This window comes from Mandrillus leucophaeus, unplaced genomic scaffold (assembly GCF_000951045.1).
Source record: "Mandrillus leucophaeus isolate KB7577 unplaced genomic scaffold, Mleu.le_1.0 Scaffold1032, whole genome shotgun sequence".
Lineage (NCBI taxonomy): Eukaryota > Metazoa > Chordata > Mammalia > Primates > Cercopithecidae > Mandrillus > Mandrillus leucophaeus.
In genome coordinates, this window is record NW_012098455.1 from 367,021 (window position 1) to 392,203 (window position 25,183).

General features: G+C 40.3%; 1 protein-coding gene across 2 annotated transcripts; it reads left to right on the top strand.

Annotated features, from left to right (window-relative positions):
- The first annotated feature begins 6,606 nt into the window (after positions 1 to 6,606).
- On the top strand, positions 6,607 to 23,665 carry ZNF449 (zinc finger protein 449). Of its 2 annotated transcripts, XM_011978379.1 has the most exons (6): positions 6,632 to 6,671; positions 7,642 to 7,736; positions 8,848 to 9,301; positions 10,932 to 11,136; positions 21,900 to 22,013; positions 22,206 to 23,665. In XM_011978379.1, exons 3-6 carry the CDS (start codon positions 8,948 to 8,950, stop codon positions 23,087 to 23,089), a joined length of 1,557 nt encoding a protein of 518 aa, XP_011833769.1. In that variant the 5' UTR covers positions 6,632 to 6,671; positions 7,642 to 7,736; positions 8,848 to 8,947; the 3' UTR covers positions 23,090 to 23,665. The 2 variants fall into 2 exon arrangements, with proteins under 2 accessions (XP_011833763.1, XP_011833769.1); XM_011978373.1 differs by lacking the exon at positions 7,642 to 7,736 and having other exon boundaries at positions 6,607 to 6,671.
- The last annotated feature ends 1,518 nt before the right edge of the window (positions 23,666 to 25,183 follow it).

Here is a 25,183-nt window from a genome sequence, read left to right on the forward strand (position 1 = left end):
GTTGGGGGTTGGGTGCATCTGTGGAAAGGTGTGCTCAACAGAACTGTTCCTCTCTCAGAGAACATTCCTTCCCCTTCCTGTTCTTCACTCTCTTCTGTCTCCTGGTTTCTGCATAAGACAGGTAGGCTCAGAATTGTCACTGCAATGCGGGGTAGAGAGGACTCTAGACAGCTGGGGCAGCTTGAGGGCACTGTACACCTGAGTGGGTGTCAGAGGATGGAAGCAGATGGTACCCATCAGTACCAAAGATTCCAAGAAAGCATGCAATTACAAGTACATATTTCTTTTCTTTAACTCAGGTTTTCTCAATTTTGTTTTAGCATGGAGAACTTTCATCCATATAATAGCTGATAAAAACTGCTGTTTCATGAAGTTCGTCTAGAGAAATTTCCTAATGTACATGTAAGCATTTTGGCAACACTTGGAAACTCTGCAGATGTTGACACTTCCTAGTAGATCTGTAATTTGACGTAACAACTGAGCTGATCAGAAATGTGACTCTCTTTATAACTCATCTCAATGTGCTCATAAACTCTCAACCAAACCTTGCCACTTAAGGTGACTCAATTCCTTCTGATTTAAAATATAATCACTTTTGGGCAATTAATTGCTTATTTTGTTCTTGACTTCAGTTGTGTAGATTTAAAGTTCAATATCCTTATGAAGGCTGCCCTATCCTCTCATGTGCCCTTCCCTACTCTCCCTCCTTATCCTTCCGCCTTTTCCTCTTCCTTCATCCCCTCCTCATGCCCCCTTCTCTTCACCTCCCTCCTGCTATTCTTCCTCCTCTACTTCTCCTCCTTTTCTCCTTCTTGTCCTCCTCCTCCTTCTCTCCCTCTCTCCCTACCCAGTCCTCACTTCCTTCTCCTTCAACTCCTCTTCTGCCTCTCACTCTTCTTCCCTTCGTCTTCCTCCCCAAGAAATTATCTGGCTACAGATGATTGCAGCAAGGAGGATGGGCCTGTCCCTTTTGCTCTCCCGTCTCCCTTGGTCTTTGAGTGTTTGCCATTTTCCCCTCTATCTTCGACAGATAAGACTGACTCTTCCTGGCCTTTGGCACACAGATGCTGGTATTGATGGTTTCCATCATGGCCTCCAGTTAGGACAGCTACATACTCTGAACTATTCTCTTCCAAGTCCTGGTCCTTGTCTTGCTGACCAGTCTTCTCAGTGCCTCTATGGAGTCTCTTTCTGGGCCTGCAGCTGGAACTCATTCATGCTACAAATGACCCATAGGGAATCTGACAGCACTGTGGCAAGACCTCTCTTTCCTAAATGCCAGGCTGTCGTTTTTGAACTCCTGTTGCCGCTTCTTGTTGGTGTGGGGCACTGAGGGCAGGTCTCACTCCTAGAGCTACCAGTAGGATGTGGGGCAGCATGCCATTATGCTCCAGGATTCCCAATCTTTCATGGTTCCTGTCTCAATACTCCCTACTTCTTTCCCAAGCCTCCCTCTAGGGTCACTGCATGCATTTACACATATTGTGCACTCTGCAATTAAAGTAGATTCATTCACATGCAATATATCCTGGAGTTGTGCAGTGTACAGCCTGCCTGACAGTACATATTAACCCTGTGGCCAGCCCCCTCCCTCACTCCACCTTGCTCAGCTCTAGAAGAGCCCCTACTCCCTCCTAGGGGTCAGATAACAGCACCTATATCTCTCCGAAAGATCTGAAGTTCAGCAAATGTATACTTAAACACAAGTTTAGCTCTAAGAAATTGTACTCTGAACTTCTCTCCATATATAGCAGTCACTGAAAGAGCTGTGCACAACTTTGGGCACCACAGTACTTAAACAGTGATAGGAAGAATGTGGAGATGGTCCCAATGAAGGGAGACAAATTCAGAATTAGTGCAAATGCTTTTATAGTTGTGATTCACTTTATGTACTTGATACATGAAAACAAACTTAAGCGTTATTCTTTCTTCTCATGTGTAATTCAATGTAGAAATTATGTCATATTTAGGTCTTGTTTTATGTTTTCCAGACTTTCCCAAGCTTTTTTCCATGAGGATTTTCCTACGTATGGAAAAGTTGGAAACATTGCTCAGTAAACACCTGTACACCCTCCACCACAATGCAATGATTAGCTTTTGGTCATATTTTATGGGCATCATTTTTAATCTCTAAAAATAGTTCATCAAATCAATGCATCTTAATTTTTTTAGACAATCCCCCCATTTGGGATATATTCCTTGACTCCAAATTCCCAAAATTATAAGTAGTAATGCTTAATGATAATCTCTGAGCACAAAGACCCTCCTTCCTGAATTTTTAAAGCCTGTGACAGCTGATAAGCTAGAATGTTGATGCCAGTGCCCCTGAAATTTTCATCTTTGAGGAAGGGTCTAAAGAGACTAATAGAGAATAGAAATTATAAGTGAATTCAGAAGAACAAGTACCTTGATATTGCTAGGAACACAAAACTTAGAGAAGGCACAGTCTCCTGGGACTCTGTGAGTGTGTGTTTATCGGGGAGGTGTGTCACTGGATTCTACTTGTTCTGCCCAGGAGTACAGGCGTGAGTCACTGCGCCCAGCCCATGAAATGTTAAAGTGGATTTATCATATAAGATCTGCTTACCCACGCTGGAGGATCCAAAAAACATACGTCTCATGACTGTGAGAAACAGATTTGTGAGGGGAGCCCCTGCAACCCCAAAAAGCTTTGTAATCGCTCTTGTTTATAGGTCAGAAATTCTAGTGGAAACTACTGCCACTGAACCAGTATAATTAAATGCAATGAGGATAGCTGGATTTTGGGGTGGCAAGGGCCAAGTGGGGGCACTTAATTGACAAAGACAAAGTGTGCATAGTTACTGTAATGGGCAGCAGATCCAATGCAGCAATAAGAATAGTCTGACTCACAGAGACATATGGCATTGATTAGTCGATCATGGTGTCCCGTGAAGAGAAATAGATGGGCAGTCTACTAAATTCTTACTTGATATATATAAGTGGATGAATTCTAGACTGAATGCACAGAAGTCTAACCTGAATCACCAAAATAGTCCTAGCCCTTCGATCAATTCCCAGATTTGAGCCAATTTACAGACCCAGAACACTATGAATAAAGAAGGACTCCACTACAGTACACTGCCAAAAATATATACCGCTAATTTTCTGGAGCTTTCCCCAAAGAGATCTATGGCTTTAGGGGTCAATGTGCAGTAGGGAAAATGAAATAATCAAATTTTTCAGGGATTGCTGTATATTGCTTCTGAACTAGCAGTGATTCCAAAAGCCTCAAAATGTCACTGCAGTTCACCTGTCAGAGTTAATAGTTTATGGTGGTCAGGTGATTAATGGAGTTTTAGTTCAGATCTGTCTCACAATGGGTCCTCTGGGTCTCTAAACTTATCCTATGGTTATTTCCCCAGTTCCAGAATGTATAATTGGAAGAAAAATACTCAGCAACTGACAGAATCCTCATACTATTTCCCCGATCTGTGGAGTGAGGACTCATGTGGTAGGAAAACCCAAGTGGAAGCCACTAGAACTGTCTTTACCTAGGAAAATAGCAAACCAAGAGCAGTATCACACTCCTGGAGAGATTGCAAGAGATCAGTAATACCATCAGTGACTTCGAATATGCAGACATCCCCATTTAACTCACCTGTTTGGCCTATGCAGAAGCCAGATGGATCTTGGAAGACGGTAGTGGGTCATTGTAAACTAAGCCAGGTGATGACTCCAATTGCAGTGCTGTTCCAGATGTGGTTTCATTTCTTAAGCAAATTAACACATTCCCTGGAACCTAGTATGCACCTCTTGACCTTGAAAATACTTTTTTTTCTCAATAACTGTTAGTAAAGACCACCAGAAGCAATTTGCTTTCAGCTGGCAAGACCAGGAATACACCCTCACCATCCTACCTCAGGCATATTGTACATCAATTTTCCAGCCCTACATCATAGTTTAGCTCACAGGAATCGTGATCACCTTTTCTACAAGACAACACACTAGTCAATTACATTGATGACATGCTAATTAGACCTAGTGAACAAGAAGTAGCAACTACTCTATACCACAGGGCTCCTCTAAGTATCCACTGGCTCCAGTTTGAAATCTCAGTATCCACTGGCTCCATGACTTTCATGCTGTTTTGTAAGGAAAAGGCTCTTCTGAAAACACTTCTGTGCTAGGTCTATGATGTATGATCTAGGAACCAACCTGCCATCGCTTATCATCATGACAGGGCTCAATAGAAAAGAAAAATTATGACAGGAATCTGAGGGTAAACTTTCAACAGAAAACCACAGTCTGTCCCTTTGGACCCAACAAGAGAAAGGGATGGTTTAAACTCAAGGTTTTTATGATGCCATGACCCTGAGTTAATGTGTGTATGTGCTTGTGTGGAGGGTGTGGGGAGAAAGCCCATTTCAGTACACACATGTTCCCCATAGGTCTTCGGTCCCTCCCCCACCTTCTCCTGATGCTCCTGTTCCTCTCATTTAGACAAGCTTACTTGGGTGCCCCTGGGACAGTGACCCCAAAGCCTCAGTGCCAAACTGTCTAAGTTCACAATTAACTGAGACCCATCTCTGCAGAGACCAGACTGCTGCCCCTAACCTAACAGCAGCTCACAGTTTCAAGCACTAGCTGTGTGCCAACCGTGCGATTACCACGGACATACTGCTCTCCCTTTAACCCTCCAAACAACCCCAGAAGGGTCTATTACCCTTTCTGCATTTGACCAATGCAGAAAGTGAAGCCCAGCCAAGCAAGAGTCACTTGCCCAAAGTCGCACAGCTAGTAGGGAGCAGAGCCAGGAGTTGAAAGCCCCCTTTGATCTACCTCCAGAGCTGACACTATGACAGCGACACTGCCTCCCTGTGGAAACCAAAAGCAATAGGTCACTCTTCACTGCACTGGGGGGAAATCTGGAGGATGAATGTTCCAGAGAAGACTATCAAAAAAAAAATAATAATAATAATCACTGGCCCGTGTAAGGTCTACTGAGGGCAATCAAGAAAATCTGAATGGGGAACTAAGACAGCGAGATATCTCAGTCCTCTGGACCCACCAGACCCAGAACCCTGTGAATAAAGGGGAGGCTGGGCCTCCTTGAGGAAGATGGCAGATAAAACCTTTCTCACTCACCTATTCCCTCACTTTCACAAGCTCTATCTTTTAAAAGTCATACATATACTTTAAAAGAGTTACAGCTTCTTCACAGCTCGCCTGTTGCAGCTTCTGCACCCTGCTGTGGATGTCCTGGGACAGGATAGTCAGAAACTGTTCCAGCACCAGCAACTCCAGAATCTGCTCCATGGAGCGCATCTCAGGCCGAAGTCACCCATGGCGAAACTCTAAGAGCAGCCTGCGGGTGTCCCGGGCACCAGCAGCCTCTTGGAAGCAGAACCCTCAGAAGCACAGGTGGGAGGCCGCCAGACTAAACCTTGAGTCGGGCGGTAGCAGCAGGAGTTCTGGCTCCAGGCGTAGGAACTTCCATAGTTTCCCTCTCACGGGAGGGGAACCCTTTCCGCTCGTGGGAACCCAGGCCAGAAGTCACCGTCAGGCTCCCAGACCACCTTGGCCCCGAAACCAGTTGTCCCCGCCGGCGAAGGCGCCCAGGGCCAGGAGAGAGGAATGATGGCTTCAGCAGGAGTCCGACATGCCCGGGTTTCAAGTTCCAGCCGGTAAGCCCAACTTTGGACCCGGCGGAGCTGTCTCCGGTAGCTTCGCCTCACTGGGCTTGGGACAGTGCAGCTCCTGCCCCCGTTTCGCTTCCACCAAGGCCTCCGGGAGGCACAAAAGCAGGCAGCTTTCTCCTGTCTGTCTTGGACCCACGCAGGACCAGGCCCCCTGTCCACACGCAGAAAGTCCTAGCACTGAAGTTTGACGTCCACAGACCAATTTGTCAGCTTAGGACCAACGATAGGGCTGCGTTTCACGAACGACACCATTGCTTCAGGCGGCCATTGGATCAGGTCTCGCCACAACTCGCAGCTGACCAATCAGAAAAGAAAATTTGGCTCCAGGACGGGACCAGCGAGGGACCAATTGAAAGACAAGAGGCGGGGCCAGCAGGCAAACCTTAAGACCCCAGAGACTTCTGTGGCTATCGAAGGCAGAGGGTAATGGGCGGGGTCGCGAGATCGAAGCTTAGGTCTTGAAGATGGGGGATACTAAAAAGCAAATCCAAAGCCACTGTGAACTGCAGGCTGACGACCGGAGTCAAAATCTCCAGAATAGTTTATTAAAATGCGAATCCCCGGGTTCCTGTGAGATTCAATGCATCGGGGTAGCGGGTGGAGCCCCGAAACACGACTTTTTAACAAGCTCTCCCTACAAATTCTCCCCACACAGCCAGGTTTAAGAATCACTGACCGTGTCATAACAGATTTAAAGGTGGTCCCCACCCGCTCCAGTTACTCCAAGGCTCAAGGAGCAGAAGCGCTCATTTGGATAACGACCCGGGGTTCACCCCACCCAACACCCTGGGACTAAGAAGCGCTTAAACAGGAAACAGGAGCCCTTCCAAAACAGCTTGAGGCTGGTCGAAGCCAGGAAGAGCCCCAGCCCCTCCCACGTCAGCATCCCTGTGGGCGCACAGCGCGGCGGGCGGCGTGTGGCCTGTCGGGAGATGTAGTCCGCAGCGCAGCCCTGCGCCTGCGCCCTGGGCAGTTGCCGGTGAGCTTGGGAGAACCGTGGGCGCTGAGGCGGTGAGTCCCCGAGCGGCCAGAGGGCGTGGCCGTTCCCTGGGGCGCGGGCGCGGGTAGCGGGGCTCCTTTCCCTGGCCGGGACCATGCCAACTGGGTGATTCCAGCTGTGCCCCGGACGGCGGGCGCGGGAAGGAGTGGTGGGCGGCGGGCCCCTATCCGGCCAGGGTCCCCGCCGCCACTCCCTGCGACCCGACCGGGCCTTCCCGGGAGTCCTTCTGGGCTGGGAGCTCCCCTTCAAGTGGCGGGACCTCGTCACCCAAGAGTGAACAGGGGCCGCGCCCGAGACACTAGCATCCGATTTTGAACCAGCTTTTAGACTTTTTAGGGACGTGTCACTCTTGCCGTTCCTCGAGTGCTCTCTACACACATCGCTTTTCTTATAGGCCCCATGAGGGTGGATTCTCTACGAGAGGGTTTGGAGAGAAATCACTGGTCCCATAGTGAAATGAACGTTTCTCTGGGAAGGGTCCATCAAAGGAAACCCGAAGGGTCAATTCCCTGGTAGACGTGGTGGATGGTTTTGGGTCAGTCAGGGAAGGGCTGGCCAGCTGTGAGGCTGGAGCAGATTAACGGATGGGTCCAGAGCCAAAAACAGCACAGTTCCTGGATGCCCTCCAGCAACGGTTAGGTGCCTAGACTCTGGGAAATAGAGGCCCCCTAGGAATGACTCCTGACAAGCAATAAACTTTAATTGAGTGCTTCCTCTGTGCTGGGCATGCTGCTATTCGCTTCCCATGCAATTGGATCCACGCAGAACATTTTATAAAGTAGATGCTATGATTATCTTCTGTTACAAACAGAGGCACTGGGTGTCAGGGTCACACAGCTAGCAGGTTATCATACCTAAATCGATCTCCTAAAGTCAGGCTACCATCATGGTAAAGGGGGATACAAGGACAGAGTGCTGATTTGGGTTGACTGGGTAGGAAGAGAGTCATGAGTATGTTTTTTCCCCTTGAATCCCCTCCAGATAAGAGAACAACTACAGCAGCTGTCTCAGCACATGCAGAGAGAGAGGAACCATGGCACATGGGCAGATACAGGTCTTGAGACGTGTAGAAACATGTATATGACTGTCTCTGTGACCTCAAAGACTACACCAAGAACATTTAGACCTTTTGATTGCTGGAGAATATAGATTTTGACATAATCACCATTTCCCTCTGGCATTTACCATGTGACCTTAGACAAGTTGTTCAATCCCCCTAAGCCTCAAACCTCAATTCCCTCATCTGTGTCCAGGGGATAATACTAGTACCCAGCTCCTAACCTTGGGTGAGGGTTAATTGACTAGTATATGTGGAATGCTTAGAACAGTATCTGGCACATAGCATGAACTCAATATCCCTCGTTGAGAATGCATAGCAAATTCCTAATGGCCTCCCTATTGCAGTGTATTTTTCACATAGGAAATCCTCTTGGAATGCTGTGGTGGAGAGGAGTGGGGAAGGAAAGGCATGGGGTTAATGGGGGAATTACGCAGACTCAGTAAGGGCAAGAATGAGAGATGGACAATTTGCTGCCTTTGCAAACCATGGCTCTACCTAAGTTCACTTTGATTGAAGGCCATTAGGGGGTACTTAAAGCTAGATGGACTTTCAAAGTTTTATGGAAGTATTGTTAGTATTCCTTCTCCATTTCTTTTGAGAGCTACATATATTCAGAAACACATGACAATTGGAATTGAACTGGGAATAGGTTAAATGCCAAGAGATCTATAAGGGTTCGTTTATTAATAAATTCAGGATCCTTAGCCTGAGACCATGGAATTCTAGAGCAGAGCTGTCCAATAGACCTTTTTGCAGTGAAGTCTATTAAGCATTTGAAATTTAGCTAATATTACTGAGAAGCTAAATTTTTGACTAAACTTAAAGTGTCACATGGGGCTGTTGGCTACCATATTTGACAGCAAGCACAATTCTAGAGGCTTTGAGATTATATAAACTTTTGAAACTAGATGCAGAATAGGACGTGTATATGTATTTTTCTAGGAAGTGAGTCTGAAGCTCTCATCAGATTCTCAAAACCAAGAGAAAAATAATGAACTGCTTTAGGTCTTTGGTAAAAAAGAAGTTAACGGAGGTTCTTTGGTTAAAAAAAAAAGAAGTTAACGAAGGTAAGTAAGCCCTCTTGTGACCACTCCTGTTTCTCCTTTCTCATTTTTTTCTGTCCTTAGCTGTAGGTGGCTCCCTCCCACCCCAACGATTTCAGAGAGAAACGAGTTGGAATCTGAGAAGTGAGGCTCCAGATAAACTGTAAACTGCTGGAAGGGGGCGATGGCTGTGGCCCTGGGTTGTGCAATCCAGGCATCCTTGAATCAAGGCTCTGTGTTTCAAGAGTATGATACTGACTGTGAAGTTTTCCGTCAGCGCTTCAGGCAGTTCCAGTACAGAGAAGCAGCTGGGCCTCATGAAGCATTTAACAAGCTCTGGGAGCTTTGCTGTCAATGGCTGAAGCCAAAGATGCGCTCTAAGGAACAAATCCTGGAGCTGCTAGTGTTGGAGCAATTCCTAACTATCCTGCCCACAGAGATAGAGACCTGGGTGAGGGAGCACTGCCCAGAGAATAGAGAAAGAGTTGTGTCACTGATAGAAGACTTGCAGAGAGAACTTGAGATACCAGAGCAGCAGGTAAGAAAAGAATGTGGGATCTTTGTGATTGGTCCAAAGGAAGTAGCTGCGGCAGCTGGGACTACACCACACATTTGTCTCTGTGTCATTCCCCAGCCTCAAGATTTCTCCAGAGTCCTTTTCCTTTTTCTCTTCTGCTGAACTCAGCAAATGAGTCAGTGCTTTTAACTCTATCAGACTCTTTCCCTTCTATAACAAATAGTTTGTAATGTCCACTTTCCTATGCACAAATGAAATTGATAGATAGCATAATCTACCCACATACGTCAACCCAAAGCATCAGTAAATTGCTCAATGGCCTGAAGGCCAATTCTAGCCTGTTTATCTGTACTCTGTATGTAATGGTTTTTATCTTGTTGAAAGGTCATTGAAAAAGAGAGGAAGAAGGAGAAGAATTAACAGTGAATGTGCCCCACAGTGCCTAAAATGTTTACTATTTGGCTCTTTATAAAGTTTGCCAACCCTGAATCAAGTCTAGAAGGAATAGAAAGGAAAAGAAACATAGTTTGTTACAAATTGATAGGGATTTGTACATACACATGCTGAGGCCTGACCGAACGTCATGAAGTTGTCAGATGCTTGCATCTGTGCTTACAATCATTGTGAATGGGACAGCCAGAAATTCAGACTGATAAAGCTCAAGTACTATGAACAGTTTTCCTGCTCATCATGTGATTTTCCAAAGTGGCATATGACTCTTGGTAAATCTGAACAATAAGCAGTGTAGTCTTTGCTTTTCACATTAGTGCATTCCTAGAAAATTTCATTTGTGCTGAAACTATGCAAAAAAACACAAAACAATTGTACTTATTTGACCAATAGGGTGGGGTTCTTGACAGGTTCTTTTTACTCACATGAATGTTTGAGTGGGACATTCCACACTTGGTAGGGACCTGGAACAATTCTGCATTGTAAATTATGTTCCATTAAATTCTGATAGCCACCACCTGTCAGCATATCCAAAACTCCCCATGGGGACAATGGCACTGTCTGCCATTCAGAATGACTATGTAAAGCCTCTTTTCAGAAGTGCCATGACTGAGAGAGTGCAGTATCTTTGGGAAAAGGGAGCAGGAGCTTCCAGATGGGCATCAGGGATACTCCGATCTTGTCTATGGGGGTTCTCTGCAGGAGCTGTTAGCTTCAGGGCTCCTGAACAGGAGTCTTCTGAAGTTTTCTGTCTCCCTAGGGTACTTGGGTTGGTGGTTGCCCTTCCTTTCTCTGTCTCCTTGGTTTTGTTTACTATATAAGATTTTATCTTCATGTGGTCTAGACATTTGCTGCTGAATACAGTCACTACTAGTCATGTACAGCTCTTGAGCCCTTGAAATATGGCCAATGCAAATTGAGATCTGCTGTAAGTATGAAATACACACCACATGCAGAAGACTTGGTATGAAAAAAGTAGGTGAAATATCTCACTAATAATTGTTCATATTGATTACATGTTGAAATCCTGATTGTTTGCATTGGATTAAGTAATACGTACTATTAAGATTGGCCTTAACTTTTTAAAAAATTTATTCATATGGCCACTAGAAAATTTAAAATTACATGCATGATTCTCATACAATTCTACTGGGCACTGTTGGTCTAGACTTGAGAGTGATGGTTCTGGCATTTCCCCCAGGTTGATATGCATGACATGCTCTTGGAAGAACTGGCACCAGTGGGAACAGCACACATACCACCAACCATGCACCTAGAGGCACCTGCACTCCAGGTAATGGGACCTGCCCAGGAGGCCCCAGTAGCAGAGGCGTGGATCCCACAGGCAGGGCCACAGGAGCTGAACTATGGTGCTACTGGAGAATGTCAGCCCTTTCTGGACCCTGGTAAGACAAGGGTTTCTCTCCTTTCTTTTGTTTCTGTTTTGAGAGTTGAGGAATTCTCAAGGGTTGCGGTTGGGCTACAAACACCAATTACCCAATGGAAACGGACCACTCAGATAAAGAAGAGGAAAAAAATCTCTCTGGGAATAGTAGGGAACAGAGTACTTTGGATAGAACCCTGGGATTAGGAACCCTTTAAGCTAATGACCCTGATAAGGAGTCTTTTGATCAAGAATGTTACACAGGAAAACTATGGGAGTCTGGATTCTGGATAAGGACTCATTTCTCAGCCCAATTTTAATCAACAGGAACTGTGATGTCGTGGGCCCCTAGGGCCTCGGTTGCTTTCATGGCATCAGAGCCTTATTCAAACTTAATACTTTAGTAATATAGTCTCATTAGATCCTGTAAGATCAACCACTTACCACAGTCTAAAGGAAATATCTACCTCATTAAATCAGTACCTATTACAGTGTTTTTCAAACTGTAGTAAGCAGACCATTCGCAGCATGAACACCAGGGGTGTATGTTTAGCAGGCTCTGCAGGTGAGTGCTACACACACTAAAGTTTGAGAATCACTGGCCCAGACACAACAGGGGTTAGTTCTAGAAGGAGAAAGTCCAAGTGGAGAAAGGCAGCAGGATCACATAGTCCAGTTGCTCCTATATTTTATTCCCCATGGGGTTTTCTTCTTTTCTTTTTTTTTTTTTTTTTTTGAGACGGAGTCCTGTTCTGTTGCCCAGGCTAGAGTGCAATGGCACAATCTCGGCTCACTACAACCTCCACCTCCCAGGTTCAAGCGATTTTCCTACCTCAGCCTCTCAAGTAGCTGGGATCACAGGCATGCACTACCACACCCAGCTAATTTTGTATTTTTAGTAGAGACAGGGTTTCACCATGTTGGCCAGGCAGGTCTTGAACTCCTGACCTCAGGTGATCCACCTGCCTCAGCCTCTCAAAGTGCTGGGATTACAGGCATGAGCCACTGCACCCGGCTTCTCCTTTGGGGTTTTCTTACCCAGTGTTCCCTGTACCTCTTCTACCCCTCACATTAAAGCTTTGACCCAAGTGTGGCCAGAATCCTCTCCCCTGACTCCTCCAGGCACTGTTTCAACATGGTGGCATGTTCAAGAGACTGTTAAATACTGAGATCACAGAAGACACATAAGAAATGAAAATAAGAACTGTCCAAGTTATAAAATGTAAATGTCTGATCCATCCATAACTAGCTCAGTACCCAGGATTAGTAACCATGTCCCTTTCCACATCATATTAATATCATTTAGTCATTTGACCACTATCTACGAGCACCTTTGAGGAGCCAGACACCATGCCAGACCCTGGGGATTCAGTAACATACAAGGCAGAAAAGCAGCTCTGGTCATCCTGGAGATTACAGTTCAGTGGACAATTCAGATATGTCGGTAGGACTTTTTGTCCTGTATGTGACAGAAATCGGAGAGTAAATTGTGTGTTGGGAGGAATAGAATGCCCGGGAGCATGGATAAGGGCCACCTAGCCAACTTTTGGCTGAGAGGGAAGTCTGGAGGAAGGAGGATCTGGGTTAAAACCTACAGGATGGATCAAGGTGAGCCTGTGGAGTGGTGTACATGGGAAGCAGAGAGGGCTGGGATCAAAAGCAACAGCATGTGCGAAGTCCTGAAGGGAGAGAGAAGACCTCCTGCTGCAGTGCAAGGGACATAGAAGAGCAGTGGGATGGGAGTGGCAATAGAAGAGGCTGGAGAGAGAAGCAAGGTCCTAGGTCATGAAGAACTTGTAGCCTCATGGAGAAGTCACACTTGATTATCAGGGAAGTGGGGAACCATTTTGAGGTTCTCCAATACCAGAGCAATACACACAAATTTGCATTTTAGGAGATTATTCTGGCTATAGTAGGAATGGGTACATACCACTGAAAGCAGGGACCCCATTTGGGAGGTTGTTGCCATCATTCAGGTGAGAGGATGTTGTTCTAAAGCAAGGGCATGTTAGTGATGATGGAGTGAAAATATAGTTCAAAAGATATTTAACAGGTGTGAAATAACAGAGCTTAGTGATTGACTGGGTGTCAGGGTGATGGAGAAGAAGGGATTAAGGATGGAATCCAGGTTTCTGGCCATTCAACTGGGTAGATGGTAATATTATTCGCTGACATGACAAACAAAAGAGGAAGATCAGATTCGACGGGTCAAGTTGAGTTTAGATTTGAACATACAGAGTATGAGGTGCTTGTGGGTCTCCAGCATATTTTTAAATAAAAGTGACAAAAGAGGAAAACTTTACAAGTATACATATTGTGGTCAAAGCAGAACTATGTAATATTGCCATTTATGTTCCAGTCTTTACATCATCTACATTTCATAGTCTATTGAGGAATTCTTAAAAAAAGTCTGTGTTTATGCGTATATGCCTGGAACAAGTAGTAAAACTTAGCTAGTAATATTTGAAGTATAACTCTTTCTGTATTTGCATTCTGTTTCCCCATGTTAATTCGCTCCTTTTGTCAACATTGCAGGTACAGATATCACATAGTAGCAATATTTATCTGGTGTCAATATTTTGCTCTCTAAAGCACATGGAAATCTAGTATATTTAACAAAGGATAGATATAATTAAAAGATAAAAATTACAAATTTGGAGGACAGGAAATTATCCTTTTCTTATGACCGTTTAAAGTGATATATTATGCTTTGGAAAATGTTGCAAGGCTTATTCTATTATTTAAAGGTTACTTAAACCTTTACTTTAAACGAAAGTATATTTGATGTATCACATGAAATACGTTCTATTGTAAACTGAATGGAAAGTACAAGATGCCAGCTGAGTGGAGAAGAAATTCAAAAGTGATAGAAGAAGTCAATTGATTTTATATTAACGTTTGGAACCTATTTCCTATCAGCAAAAAATTAGGTTGTTGAGTATATGTGAATTGTGCATATATATTTTTTTCATGTAATATAACTGAAAACACATATACACATTCATTGCAAACTAAAAGAGAACTTAAGTGAACAATATAAAGTGATCTAAGGAAGACATAAACTTTAAAACAAAATCCCTTATTTGAATTCATACTGGACACTTTGATGCCAGAGATAAGCAATAATATTAGAATGTCTGCAATCAGAAAAGCAGCAAGGAGACGCTGGTCCTAAAAACATAAAATATATCATGCTTATCTTTGAAAATATGGAGTTCAAAATTTGTATACCAAAACTGGATTGCATTTTGAGTTGTCAAAGCCTTGGGTTTTTCGTTTCAATTGATGAGGTTTCATTTGGAATGTCTGTGAAATGTGAAAGATCACATCTTTTTGGTGATGAAGGATATGAGAGATGAAAATTTAAAGTAAAATATAGGACAAACAAATGCTGTCTAGAAAGCATCAGAAGATTCTTATAACTTAAACTTCCTCAGATTATTCTACTATACCAAAAAATTTACCATAAGCTAATATCTAACCCCTAACTATAGTGATGACATTTCTTGGTGTAGTGAAGCTCTTATGAGACAGTCTTTGCTAATGGGGCTTAATGAAGCCATTGCCTGAGTATAGGATGAGGAGAACATTCAGTGAAGCACCTTCTTTGTTAATCTCCAATTGCTTTTCCCTCTTTGCATTGGATAGCTATTGAAGGGTAATTAATTATCCCCAAAACTTAGCAGCTTAAAGGGAAAAGTATTTATCATGTTACTGTTTTTGAGAGGAATTCAGGAGTGGTCTACTAGATGTTTATGGCTCAGAGTCTCTCTTGTAGTTGTGAAGATGTCAGCAGGGACTGGCAGGATGCCTCAATTCCTTGCCAAAGGAATTTCTCCATAGGTTACCTAAGTATCCTTATGATGGGGCAGCAGGCTTCCTCCAGAGCAAAGGATCCAAGAGAAAGCAAGGAGGATGACACAATGTCTTTGATTTTAAATCAACCATGCCTGGACTTAATAGCCTTTTACTTAAAAAAAAAAAAAAAAAATCAAAAACTGATTTCCTTTTTTTTCTTCAGTTAACTTTTCCTAAGTAAAATTTCTTCACTTAATTTGGTCAAATATAATATATCTTATCATGGATCTCTTAGTTATAGCCAGAGGATGAGTTTAACATCCTGGGCAATATAGTATTGTCATTGGAAAACTAATGTTCTAGACTATGGTCTCCAAACCAGGAGACATGATTAAATTTAAGGTAACAGGCTTTGGTTTCTATCTGTAGGGCCCTCTTTTTTTTCCATTTATTTATTTTTTGAGATGGAGTCTCGCTCTGTCGCCCAGGCTGGAGTGCAGTGTTGCGATCTCTGCTCACTGCAAGCTCTGCCTCCCGGGTTCAATTCTCCTGCCTCAGCCTCCCGAGTAGCTGGGACTACAGGCGCCCGCCACCATGCCCGGCTAATTTTTTATATATTTAGTAGAGTTTCACCATGTTAGCCAGGATGGTCTCAATCTCCTGACCATGGCCTCCCAAAGTGCTGGGATTACAGGCATGAGCCACCGCACCCAACCTTTCCTTTTATTTTTAATTGATATGTAATAATTGTACCTATTTATGGGATACAGAGTGATATTTTGATATGTGTGTACAATGTGTAATGATCAAATGAGGGTAATTAGCATATCTATCACCTTAAACATTTATCATTTCTTTGTGTTTCTCATTCCTGTGGGAGCTAAAAAAAAAGGGGGCTCATAGAAGTGAAGTGTAGGGCCCTTCTCTTTTTACTGACCAGCAGTTAATGTTTCTTCTATTACTGTAAAACCACTCATCCAATAATAGTACTTTACAGATAGCTTACATTGAGGGTAAAGAGAAGAGCCCCCTGACAGAAGTAGGCATTAATGCCTGCTTTTTTATTGCCACTCAACTTTGACCCAGAAGCCATAGAGCCAAACTAGAAAACATTTGGAGAATACAATATATGCAGGTATTGATATGATAAATTTCTAGAATTGGGATTGATTGATTAATGGGCATTTAAAACTTTAATAGATATTGTCAAATTGCCTTCTGAAATTATTGTACCAGTTTATTCTCCCACCAGAATATATAGGAATGCCAAATTCTGCTCGTCTTCACTTATCTTTGCTATGTAAGAGCTATAGCTGTTCTCGCTATGTTGGCCAACAGACAAGGGCAAATATATCTGTGGAAACGCTTTCAGTAAGCGTCAGTTTTATTCAGCATTCGTGGTGGTATTTTATTCAATATGTAAGAGTAGAGGATGGGAACTGATACCTAAAAGGTGAGACATGGGTCAAAAGTGAATGGGAATTGGTTTTAGCTGACTTGGACTGTGAAAATAAGGTTGAGAAATGCAAATAAACTGATAATAGTGTCCAGAAGTATCTGAATATTACTCAGGACAACAGGGTTGGGGTGGGGTGTGCTACACATATAAGAAGTGCTTTAGGTTGACATCCATGAAGAAGCTCAAGTTTGAGCACCATGTTTTCACATCCAAGGTGTGGAGACTCCTGATGCACCCAGTTTGGGGCCAAGCTTTTTGAAAGCTGGCACCAGGAATATGATGCTGGGGACAAGGAACCAAAGCAAAAGTACTCAAATCTCTGTAATTTGGTGCTGTGCAGAAAGTAGCAGCTAGACTTGAGGGCCAATATGGGAGGCCCATGAGAGGCCCATGAGACGCAGCTGCCTTTAGATCTCATGGGTACCAGATTCTGCTTCCAGGGCTACATTTAGTCCTTCAACTAGGTCATAGAGCTTCTTTTACCTAAGGAGCAGGTGTCTGGGCTTGGTTTTGAAGTGATATTTGATGAAATCTATAACCTTAAGAGTTTCAAGTTTGTGCTCTGTAAGATGAGAATAGCCATACGAACAATTCCTGTCATTCCCAAAACTGTTTTTCTGGCTTTCATATTGAAATCTCCTGGGCCTCCAGGCTTCTACCATCCTAAGTCTTTGCTACTTGCTGCTCTCCCCAGTTTCAATTCCTTCTCCCTTCTACTTGATGGCAGCTTTAATCAATGAACTCCAGTTTATTTTTTCCACTAACTTAAAAATTTTTTTTGTTTAATTTGTGTGGGTACATACTAGGTGTATATATTTATGAGGTACATGAGATGTTTTAATACATTGCATGCATTGCATAATAATCACATCATGGTAAATGGGGTATCTGTCTCCTCAAGTATTTATCCTTTGTGTTACGAACAATCCAATTCTACTCTTATTTTTTAAATGTATAATTTCTATTTTTGGGGGGAGGCCTGTTCCACCACATCATTCAATTATCCCACTCCTGGGTTTAAATCCAAGCATTGTTAACAAAATAGTGAGTTTATGAAACATTTTATTGGAAGTGTATTTTATATTTCTTAATCTAAAATCTATTGTTTTTTTCCCTGTGAAAATATGAAATAAAGTATTTTACACTACTTCCTAGGATTTGATATAATGTACTGAAATCTAAATTTTACTTCAGATTAATGTTAGCCAAACTAATTTGTTAATATCATTTAATGATGTCAATATTTAAATGTTTTTTTCTACATTTACATCTTTTTTTAAATAGCATTATTGAAATATAATTCACATACCATATATTGTCACCCCTTTGAAGTGTACAATTTAATGTTTTTTGGTGTATTCACAATATGTACAACTGTCACCGCAGTCAATTTTAGAATATTTTCATCACCTCAACAAGAAACCCTGTACCCTTTAGCTATCACCTCTTGGCCCCCATCTCTCCCACTCCGAAGCAACCACTAATTTACTTTCTGTCCCTGTAGATTTGCCTATTCCGGATATTTCATATCAATGAAATCATACAATATGTGGTCTTTTATGACTAACTTCTTTCACTGAGCATATTTTCAAGGATCAACTTTGTTGTAACATGTATCAATACTTTATTCCTATTTATGGTTGAATAGTCCATTGTGACGTTATACCACATTTTGTTTATTCATTCAACAGCTGATGAACGTTTAGATTGTTTCTATAGTTTGGCTATTATGAATTATGCTGCTATAAAAATTTGAGTATGACATTTTGTATTTATATATGTTTTCATTTTTCTTGGGTATATACCTGGGAGCACAATTGCTAGGTCATATGGTAACTCTATGTTTAAACTTCTCAGGAACTTCTCAACTTTTACAAACTGGCTGTACTCTTTTACATTCCCACCAGCAGGGTACAAGCACTCTTATTTCTTCACATCCTGGGCGACATTTATTATTATTATTATTTGACATTTTTATTCTAGCCATCCTAGAATAAATGAAATAGTGACTCATCGTGGTTTTGATTGTTTTGATTGTGGATTTGATACTCTTCTTTCTTTGAAGAGTAACAATGCTGAACATGCGTTCATGTGCTTATTGGTCATTTGTATATTTTCATAGATCTATTTAGTTCCCTTGCCCATTTTTAATTGAATTATTTGTCTTTTTATTATTGAACTGTCTGTGTTCTTTATACAGGTGACCCTTGAGCAATGTGGGGGTTAACGGTGCTGACCTACTGTGCAGCTGGAAATCCATATACATAACTTTTGTTTCCCCCACATTTAACTACTAATAGCCTACTGTTTGACTGGAAGCCTTACTGATAACATCAGTGGTTAATTAACACATATTTCATATGTTATATACTGTATTCTTACAATAAATAAGCTAGAGAAAAGAAAATGTTATTAAGAAAATCATAAGGCAGAGAATATATTTACTATCCATTATGTGGAAGTGGATCATTATAAAGGTCTTTATAGCAACACAAATGAACTAAGACAGTGTGGTACTTCCATAAGAATAGACATGTAGATCAACAAAATAGAGGAGAGTTTAGTCTCAGGGGTGGCAGAGGTGGAAGAAAATCTGCCTATAAGTGCATTTGTGTAGTTCAAACCTATGTTGTTCAATGGTCAACTGTGTATTCTAGATAAAAGTCCCTTAATTAGACATATGATTTGCCGATATTTTCTCCCATTCTGTAGGCCGTCTTTTCACTTTCTTGATAGTGTTCTTTGTAGCCCAAAAGATTTTTTTAATTTTGATGAAGTCAAATGTATTTGTTTTTTCTTTTGTTGTTTGCCCTTTTGATGATTTAAGAAATCATTGCCTAATCCAAGGTTACGAACATTTTCCCCTGTGTTTTCATCTAACAGTTTTATGATTTTAGCTCTTACATCTAAGACTTTGATCTATTTTTCATTAATTTTTAATAGGGTGCAAAGTAGAGGTCCAAATAATATTTTTTTTTTTCCCATGGAGACATCCAGGTGTCTCAACATGATTTGTTGAAAAGACTATTCTTTTTATATTGAATATCCTTGAAACCCTTGTCAAAATCAGTTGACCACAGGACAGATATATGGATTTATTGCTGGATTCTCATTTCTATTCTGTTATGTTTAGTTGGTTTATAGTATTTTCTTTGTCTTGTATTATTGATCTTCTGCCTAGATTTTCTATCTGTTAGTGCAAGGAGTTATTGAAGTGTCCAACTACTATTGTTGAATTATCTGGTTCTTGTACTATTTCTGTCAGGTTTTGTTTTACATATTTTAGTACTCAGAAATTAAGTGCATACATGATTATAATTGTTATATCTTCCTGATGGATTAATATTTTTATCATTATAAAATGATCCTGTATATCTTAGTAATGAGTTTTTTTGTTTGTTTTAATGTCTCTTTTGACTGGCTGTCTTGTGGTTGCTACTTGTATGATATATCTTTTTCCATCCATTTACATTCAATCTATTTGTATCTTTGAATCTAAAGGATACCTCTTATACACAGTATATGGTTGGATCTTTTCAATCCAGTCAGACCTTCTCTGCTTTCTGATTAAATCATTTAATCTATTTACATTTAATTTTATTTTTGATGTGGTTAGATTTATATCTGCCATTTTGCTTTCTGTTTTCTATATGCCTCAAGTCTTTTTTGTTCCTCTATCCCTCTTTTACTGCTTTCTTTTTCATTAAGTAAATATTCCTCATGTAATATTTTACTTTAATAATTTTACTACTTTTGTTTCTTTAGTGGTTGCTCTAGGATTTACCATGTACATCTTATCATTGGTTTCAGAGTTATACTAACTTAATGCCAGTGAGATATAGAAATGTTTCTCCTATGTAGCTCTGTTCCCTTTTCCCCCTTTTTGTGATATTACTATCATATATATTACATCAAAAATGTTTTAAACCCAAGAATACATTGTTATAATTATTGCTTTATATAATTTTAAGACTCTTAAGAAGCTGAAAGAAGAAAGGAAAATATATATTATAACTTTTGTTATATTAACATTGTTTATCATTTCTGGTTTTCTTCATTTGTTCCTGTGGATTTGAATTACCAACTGGAGTCATTTCTTTAGTCCCATACACTTTGCTCTTACCCACCTCATTTCTGCTGTTATTGGGAAATATATTACATTTCTCTATGTTGTATGCCCAGCAATACACTATATACATATTTTTATACAGTTGCCTTTTACATCTTTTAACAAAAGAAAGAAGCGGTAATTTTCATTTATACTGTCTTTTCTCATTACATATTTATTTTTACTTATGCTGCTTTGTCATGTGGATTCAGATTACCATGCATTTAGATTATAAGTCAGTATTTTGTATCTAAGCCTTTGCTATTCTCTCCTATTCCAAGTTTCAATGGAAATTCCATCTTTTACTTCACAGCAGCTTTCTTTTGATCTATTACCTTCAATTTTATTTGACCTGTTTCATATTACCCTGTAATTTCACTCTTAGCTTTGAAATCCAAATGAAAACAAAATAGTGAATTTAAATAGCACTTTTATTTGAAATTCAGCTTTTGTTTCTTAATCTTGAAAAGGAAATTTTTGTTCCTGAAAAACTAAAATGAGATGTTTTAGTCCACTTCCTCTGCCTTGAATATAATGTTCTGGAATTTAAATTTTCCTTCAGATTAACATTAGTCAAAATAAATTCCTAATGTCATTTTAATAATACTAATATTTAAACATCAGCCTACATTTAGATATCAAATTAGTAATTTACAGCCTACATTTCATTGAAGACCAGTAAACTTGACCAGAGATAAAGGAGGAGAAGAAGGGGCTCAGAAAAGAGGATGTAAGCAATACCAGCTGTCAATGAGGAGAGGGGTGGTCAGACAAGGGGAGAGTGAGTGGTTAGAAACTTCACCTGGCTGTCCTTAGATTGACACTTTGAAATACTATTTTGTAGTCATTTTGGCTAATAGTCATTTTTACCTGTATGAGTCATTTGGGCTAATTTTAAAAGAATCCACTTTTAGACTTTAGCTGAAACCAACATAAATACTGCTTTTGCTAGGTTCAACCCAGTTCAATTTTCATTTAAATTCAAAAGACTCCACTGAAAATTTTCCAGTAAACACTTTAACTACTACTTTCACCTCTCTCTCTTCATTTAGCACTCAATAGCAGTGTTTTCCAGTATTAATATGGCAAAACTTTATGATATTTATTTCATATTTTAGCTCTAACCTAAGCAAATCTAGTATCAAAATAGATGCTGAAATGATTTAGTGCATTGATTTCAGCGCACAATTTATTCACTCACCTTCCATAGATTAGAGAATAGCTTTGAATTGAACACAACCTCATTTTCATTTTGCTCTTATCTTTTAAAGAAAAGACTGTTGTAAGAGACTTAGGTGAAGTAATAGTAATGGAGTAGGAAGTAGATACTAAGAGGCTATGTGTCCAAGAAATCAGCCTAAATTTTGGAAAAACCTCTGATGAACCAAACTGTAATGCTTCCCATCTTTCTTCTGGCCAGGATATCCATTACCGAAACTTGACATGAACTTCTCATTGGAGAATAGAGAAGAGCCATGGGTGAAGGAATTACAGGATTCTAAAGAAATGAAACAATTACTTGATTCCAAGATAGGTAAGTAATTGTTCTTTGATATACTAGGGGAAAAAAAAAGAAAAATTTAACCTAAATAAAGATAAAGAGTTTGGAATTCTATTTAGGAATTTCTATGTTCCTACCACTGGTTTAACATAACTCTTCATTTTCCTTCACTTTCTTTTCTCCATGGAACACAATATCATCTGCAGTTTCTATTTCTTTTCTCAGGTTTTGAGATTGGGATAGAAAATGAAGAAGATACTTCAAAACAGAAAAAAATGGAGACTATGTATCCATTTATTGTAACTTTAGAGGGGAATGCTCTCCAGGGTCCCATTTTGCAAAAAGACTATGTACAGTTAGAAAATCAATGGGAACCCCCCCCAGAGGATTTACAGACAGATTTAGCAAAACTGGTAGATCAGCAGAACCCCACTCTGGGAGAGACACCTGAGAACTCCAACTTGGAAGAACCTCTCAACCCCAAACCCCATAAGAAAAAGAGTCCAGGAGAGAAACCTCACCGATGTCCTCAGTGTGGAAAATGTTTTGCTCGAAAGTCACAACTTACTGGGCATCAGAGAATTCATTCAGGAGAAGAACCTCACAAATGCCCTGAATGTGGGAAAAGATTCCTTCGTAGTTCAGATCTTTATAGACACCAACGACTTCATACAGGGGAGAGACCCTATGAATGCACTGTATGTAAAAAGCGATTCACTCGGCGGTCACATCTCATAGGGCACCAGAGAACCCATTCTGAAGAAGAAACATATAAATGTCTTGAGTGTGGGAAAAGTTTTTGTCATGGATCAAGTCTTAAAAGACATCTGAAAACTCATACAGGTGAAAAACCTCATAGATGTCATAATTGTGGGAAAAGTTTTAGTCGACTGACAGCTCTTACTTTGCACCAGAGAACGCATACTGAAGAGAGACCTTTTAAGTGTAATTATTGTGGGAAAAGTTTTAGACAGAGACCAAGCCTCGTTATTCATTTAAGAATCCACACAGGGGAGAAGCCGTACAAGTGTACTCATTGTTCTAAAAGCTTCAGACAGAGAGCTGGCCTTATTATGCACCAGGTCACTCACTTTAGAGGACTTATTTAAGAATCGCTGAAACAGGTCCTACACAAATTGACACTAACTCAAAAAAAATCTTAACCTGCAGCAGGCTGTTTGTCTTGGAAGCTTTTGTTTAAGCTTATAAGATAGACAACTATTTTTTTTTTTTTTTTTGCTAGTTTTAAAACCCATCTTCCAAGCTATATGAATTTTAGAGTATTTATCTATTCTTGTGATTTTCTTAGATTTGATTTCTTCTGTCAGCACAACTCTTCTTTTTTTAATTACAATGAAAAATTTTGTGTTCCAAGGCAACTGTATCATAGGTGTAAACATAAAGCATATAAATTATGACAATCCTTTTAGAGGTAGGGTCAATATAGTGGATAAACATGTCTATCAGATGTATTGATTATAGCAGTACTATAGTTATTCTGCTGTCATTATTAAAGATGATTATATTCATTCAAAGCTTTAGATGTGTCCCATGTGGCAAGAAAGGAGACAGTGAATTTTGTCAAACAATAAAAATGTGTCAGGAACACAAGGATGAAGGGGATGTCATTTGCCTGGTAAGAACTGGGTTATTTCTACTGAAATTTTTTATGTTTAAAGAAATTAAGATTTTAACCTTTACTTTTGAATTTTGCAAAGTTTGCTAGTCTGCTTAGTCAGCAGTCTGTGGTAATGCTGCTAAAAGCAGAGTATTAATCTGGTAATTTATTTTGTTCACAGAATAAGTAAGCTCTATGTCTGGAAGAATCCATTTGGCAATTGAAATTATACGAGCAGGATCTAATTTAATTGTGATTGACTGAAGAACCAGGGTCTTTTGCTCTCCTTTGGTATTTCACTCTCCTTTGGTATTCAATCATGTGTCTTTCAGTGCTTTTTAAAATTTTACCCATTCTTTAATTTAGTGTCTCCATATGTGTGTGTCATAGAATACTTAGTTCTGCTAGATATTCTGCAAATATATTTGGGAATTGCTTCCTGCTGTTTCGCCTTCTTAGATTCATAGTGCACATCAGCATGTGAGAATCTCTGAGAGGTCTTCTAGAAAGGAGAGAAAAAGCACCTCTTTTGGCTCAATGTTTTCCAAACTTATTTGACCCCAAAACCTTTTTCATATACCCAATAATAAGCTACAGAACTAATAATCTGCAAATGTCTCTTGGAACACACTGCCTTAAACAGATATTTCTATAGCTATCAGTATAGTTAAGTTGCTCCCAAGCCTAGTTATCTCCAGTTGTTTTAAGGGTGTTATGAAAAATTCTTAAAATATATATGAATTTGTATAACACACACAGAGACACACACACACATATACATACATACTATAAGGGGGTGAGGGTCACTAATTCAGATAATTTTTAAGTTGCCTAGTGATTCTCAATCTCTTTGAATTTTACTTATATTTACACACACACACATAGGTATATACACATATCATTTTAAGAAGATGAGGATCACTAATTCAGATAATTTATAAGTTGCCCAGTGATTCTCAACCTCTTTGAATTTTACTTATAATTACATACACACACACACACACACACACACACACACACACACACACGCTGCTACTTATATAAATGTTCTCATGTAATCATGGTAACAGCTCAAATTCCCAAAGCAAGGGAAGACTTCTCATTGTCAGTTAAACCTGTTAAAACATGAAAATATTCATTGAGCCTAGTTCCTTGTTGTAAAATACAAGAAATAGGACATTCAAGCATTTTCCCTTTATGAAGATACTCAGTCATTCTTTCCTTAAACTACAATTAGGGAAAGTATATCTCTTCTATTCCTTTGAAGTTCTCGAAAGTGATGTAAGTACTTTGGGGGTATCTACTATGTGCCTAACTAGTCCTAGTCCTGTTCTAGGCTTAGTGGAAGCTAGTAAAGAAATGTAATTCATGGATCAGGCTCATAAAGATTTTATAATATTTTTAGTTAAACAAGAGTTGGGAAACAGGTGGAGAAAAATGCAAGAGAGTTTGTAATTAAGTGCCAATTATACCAATTGCTAGACCTAGGATGTATCTTTAATTCTTGTCATCCAGGTCCTTGTGTGATGCTGCTATAAGTCTGGGGCTCAAACTGATATCCCAGTAGCAATAAACGTATAATATG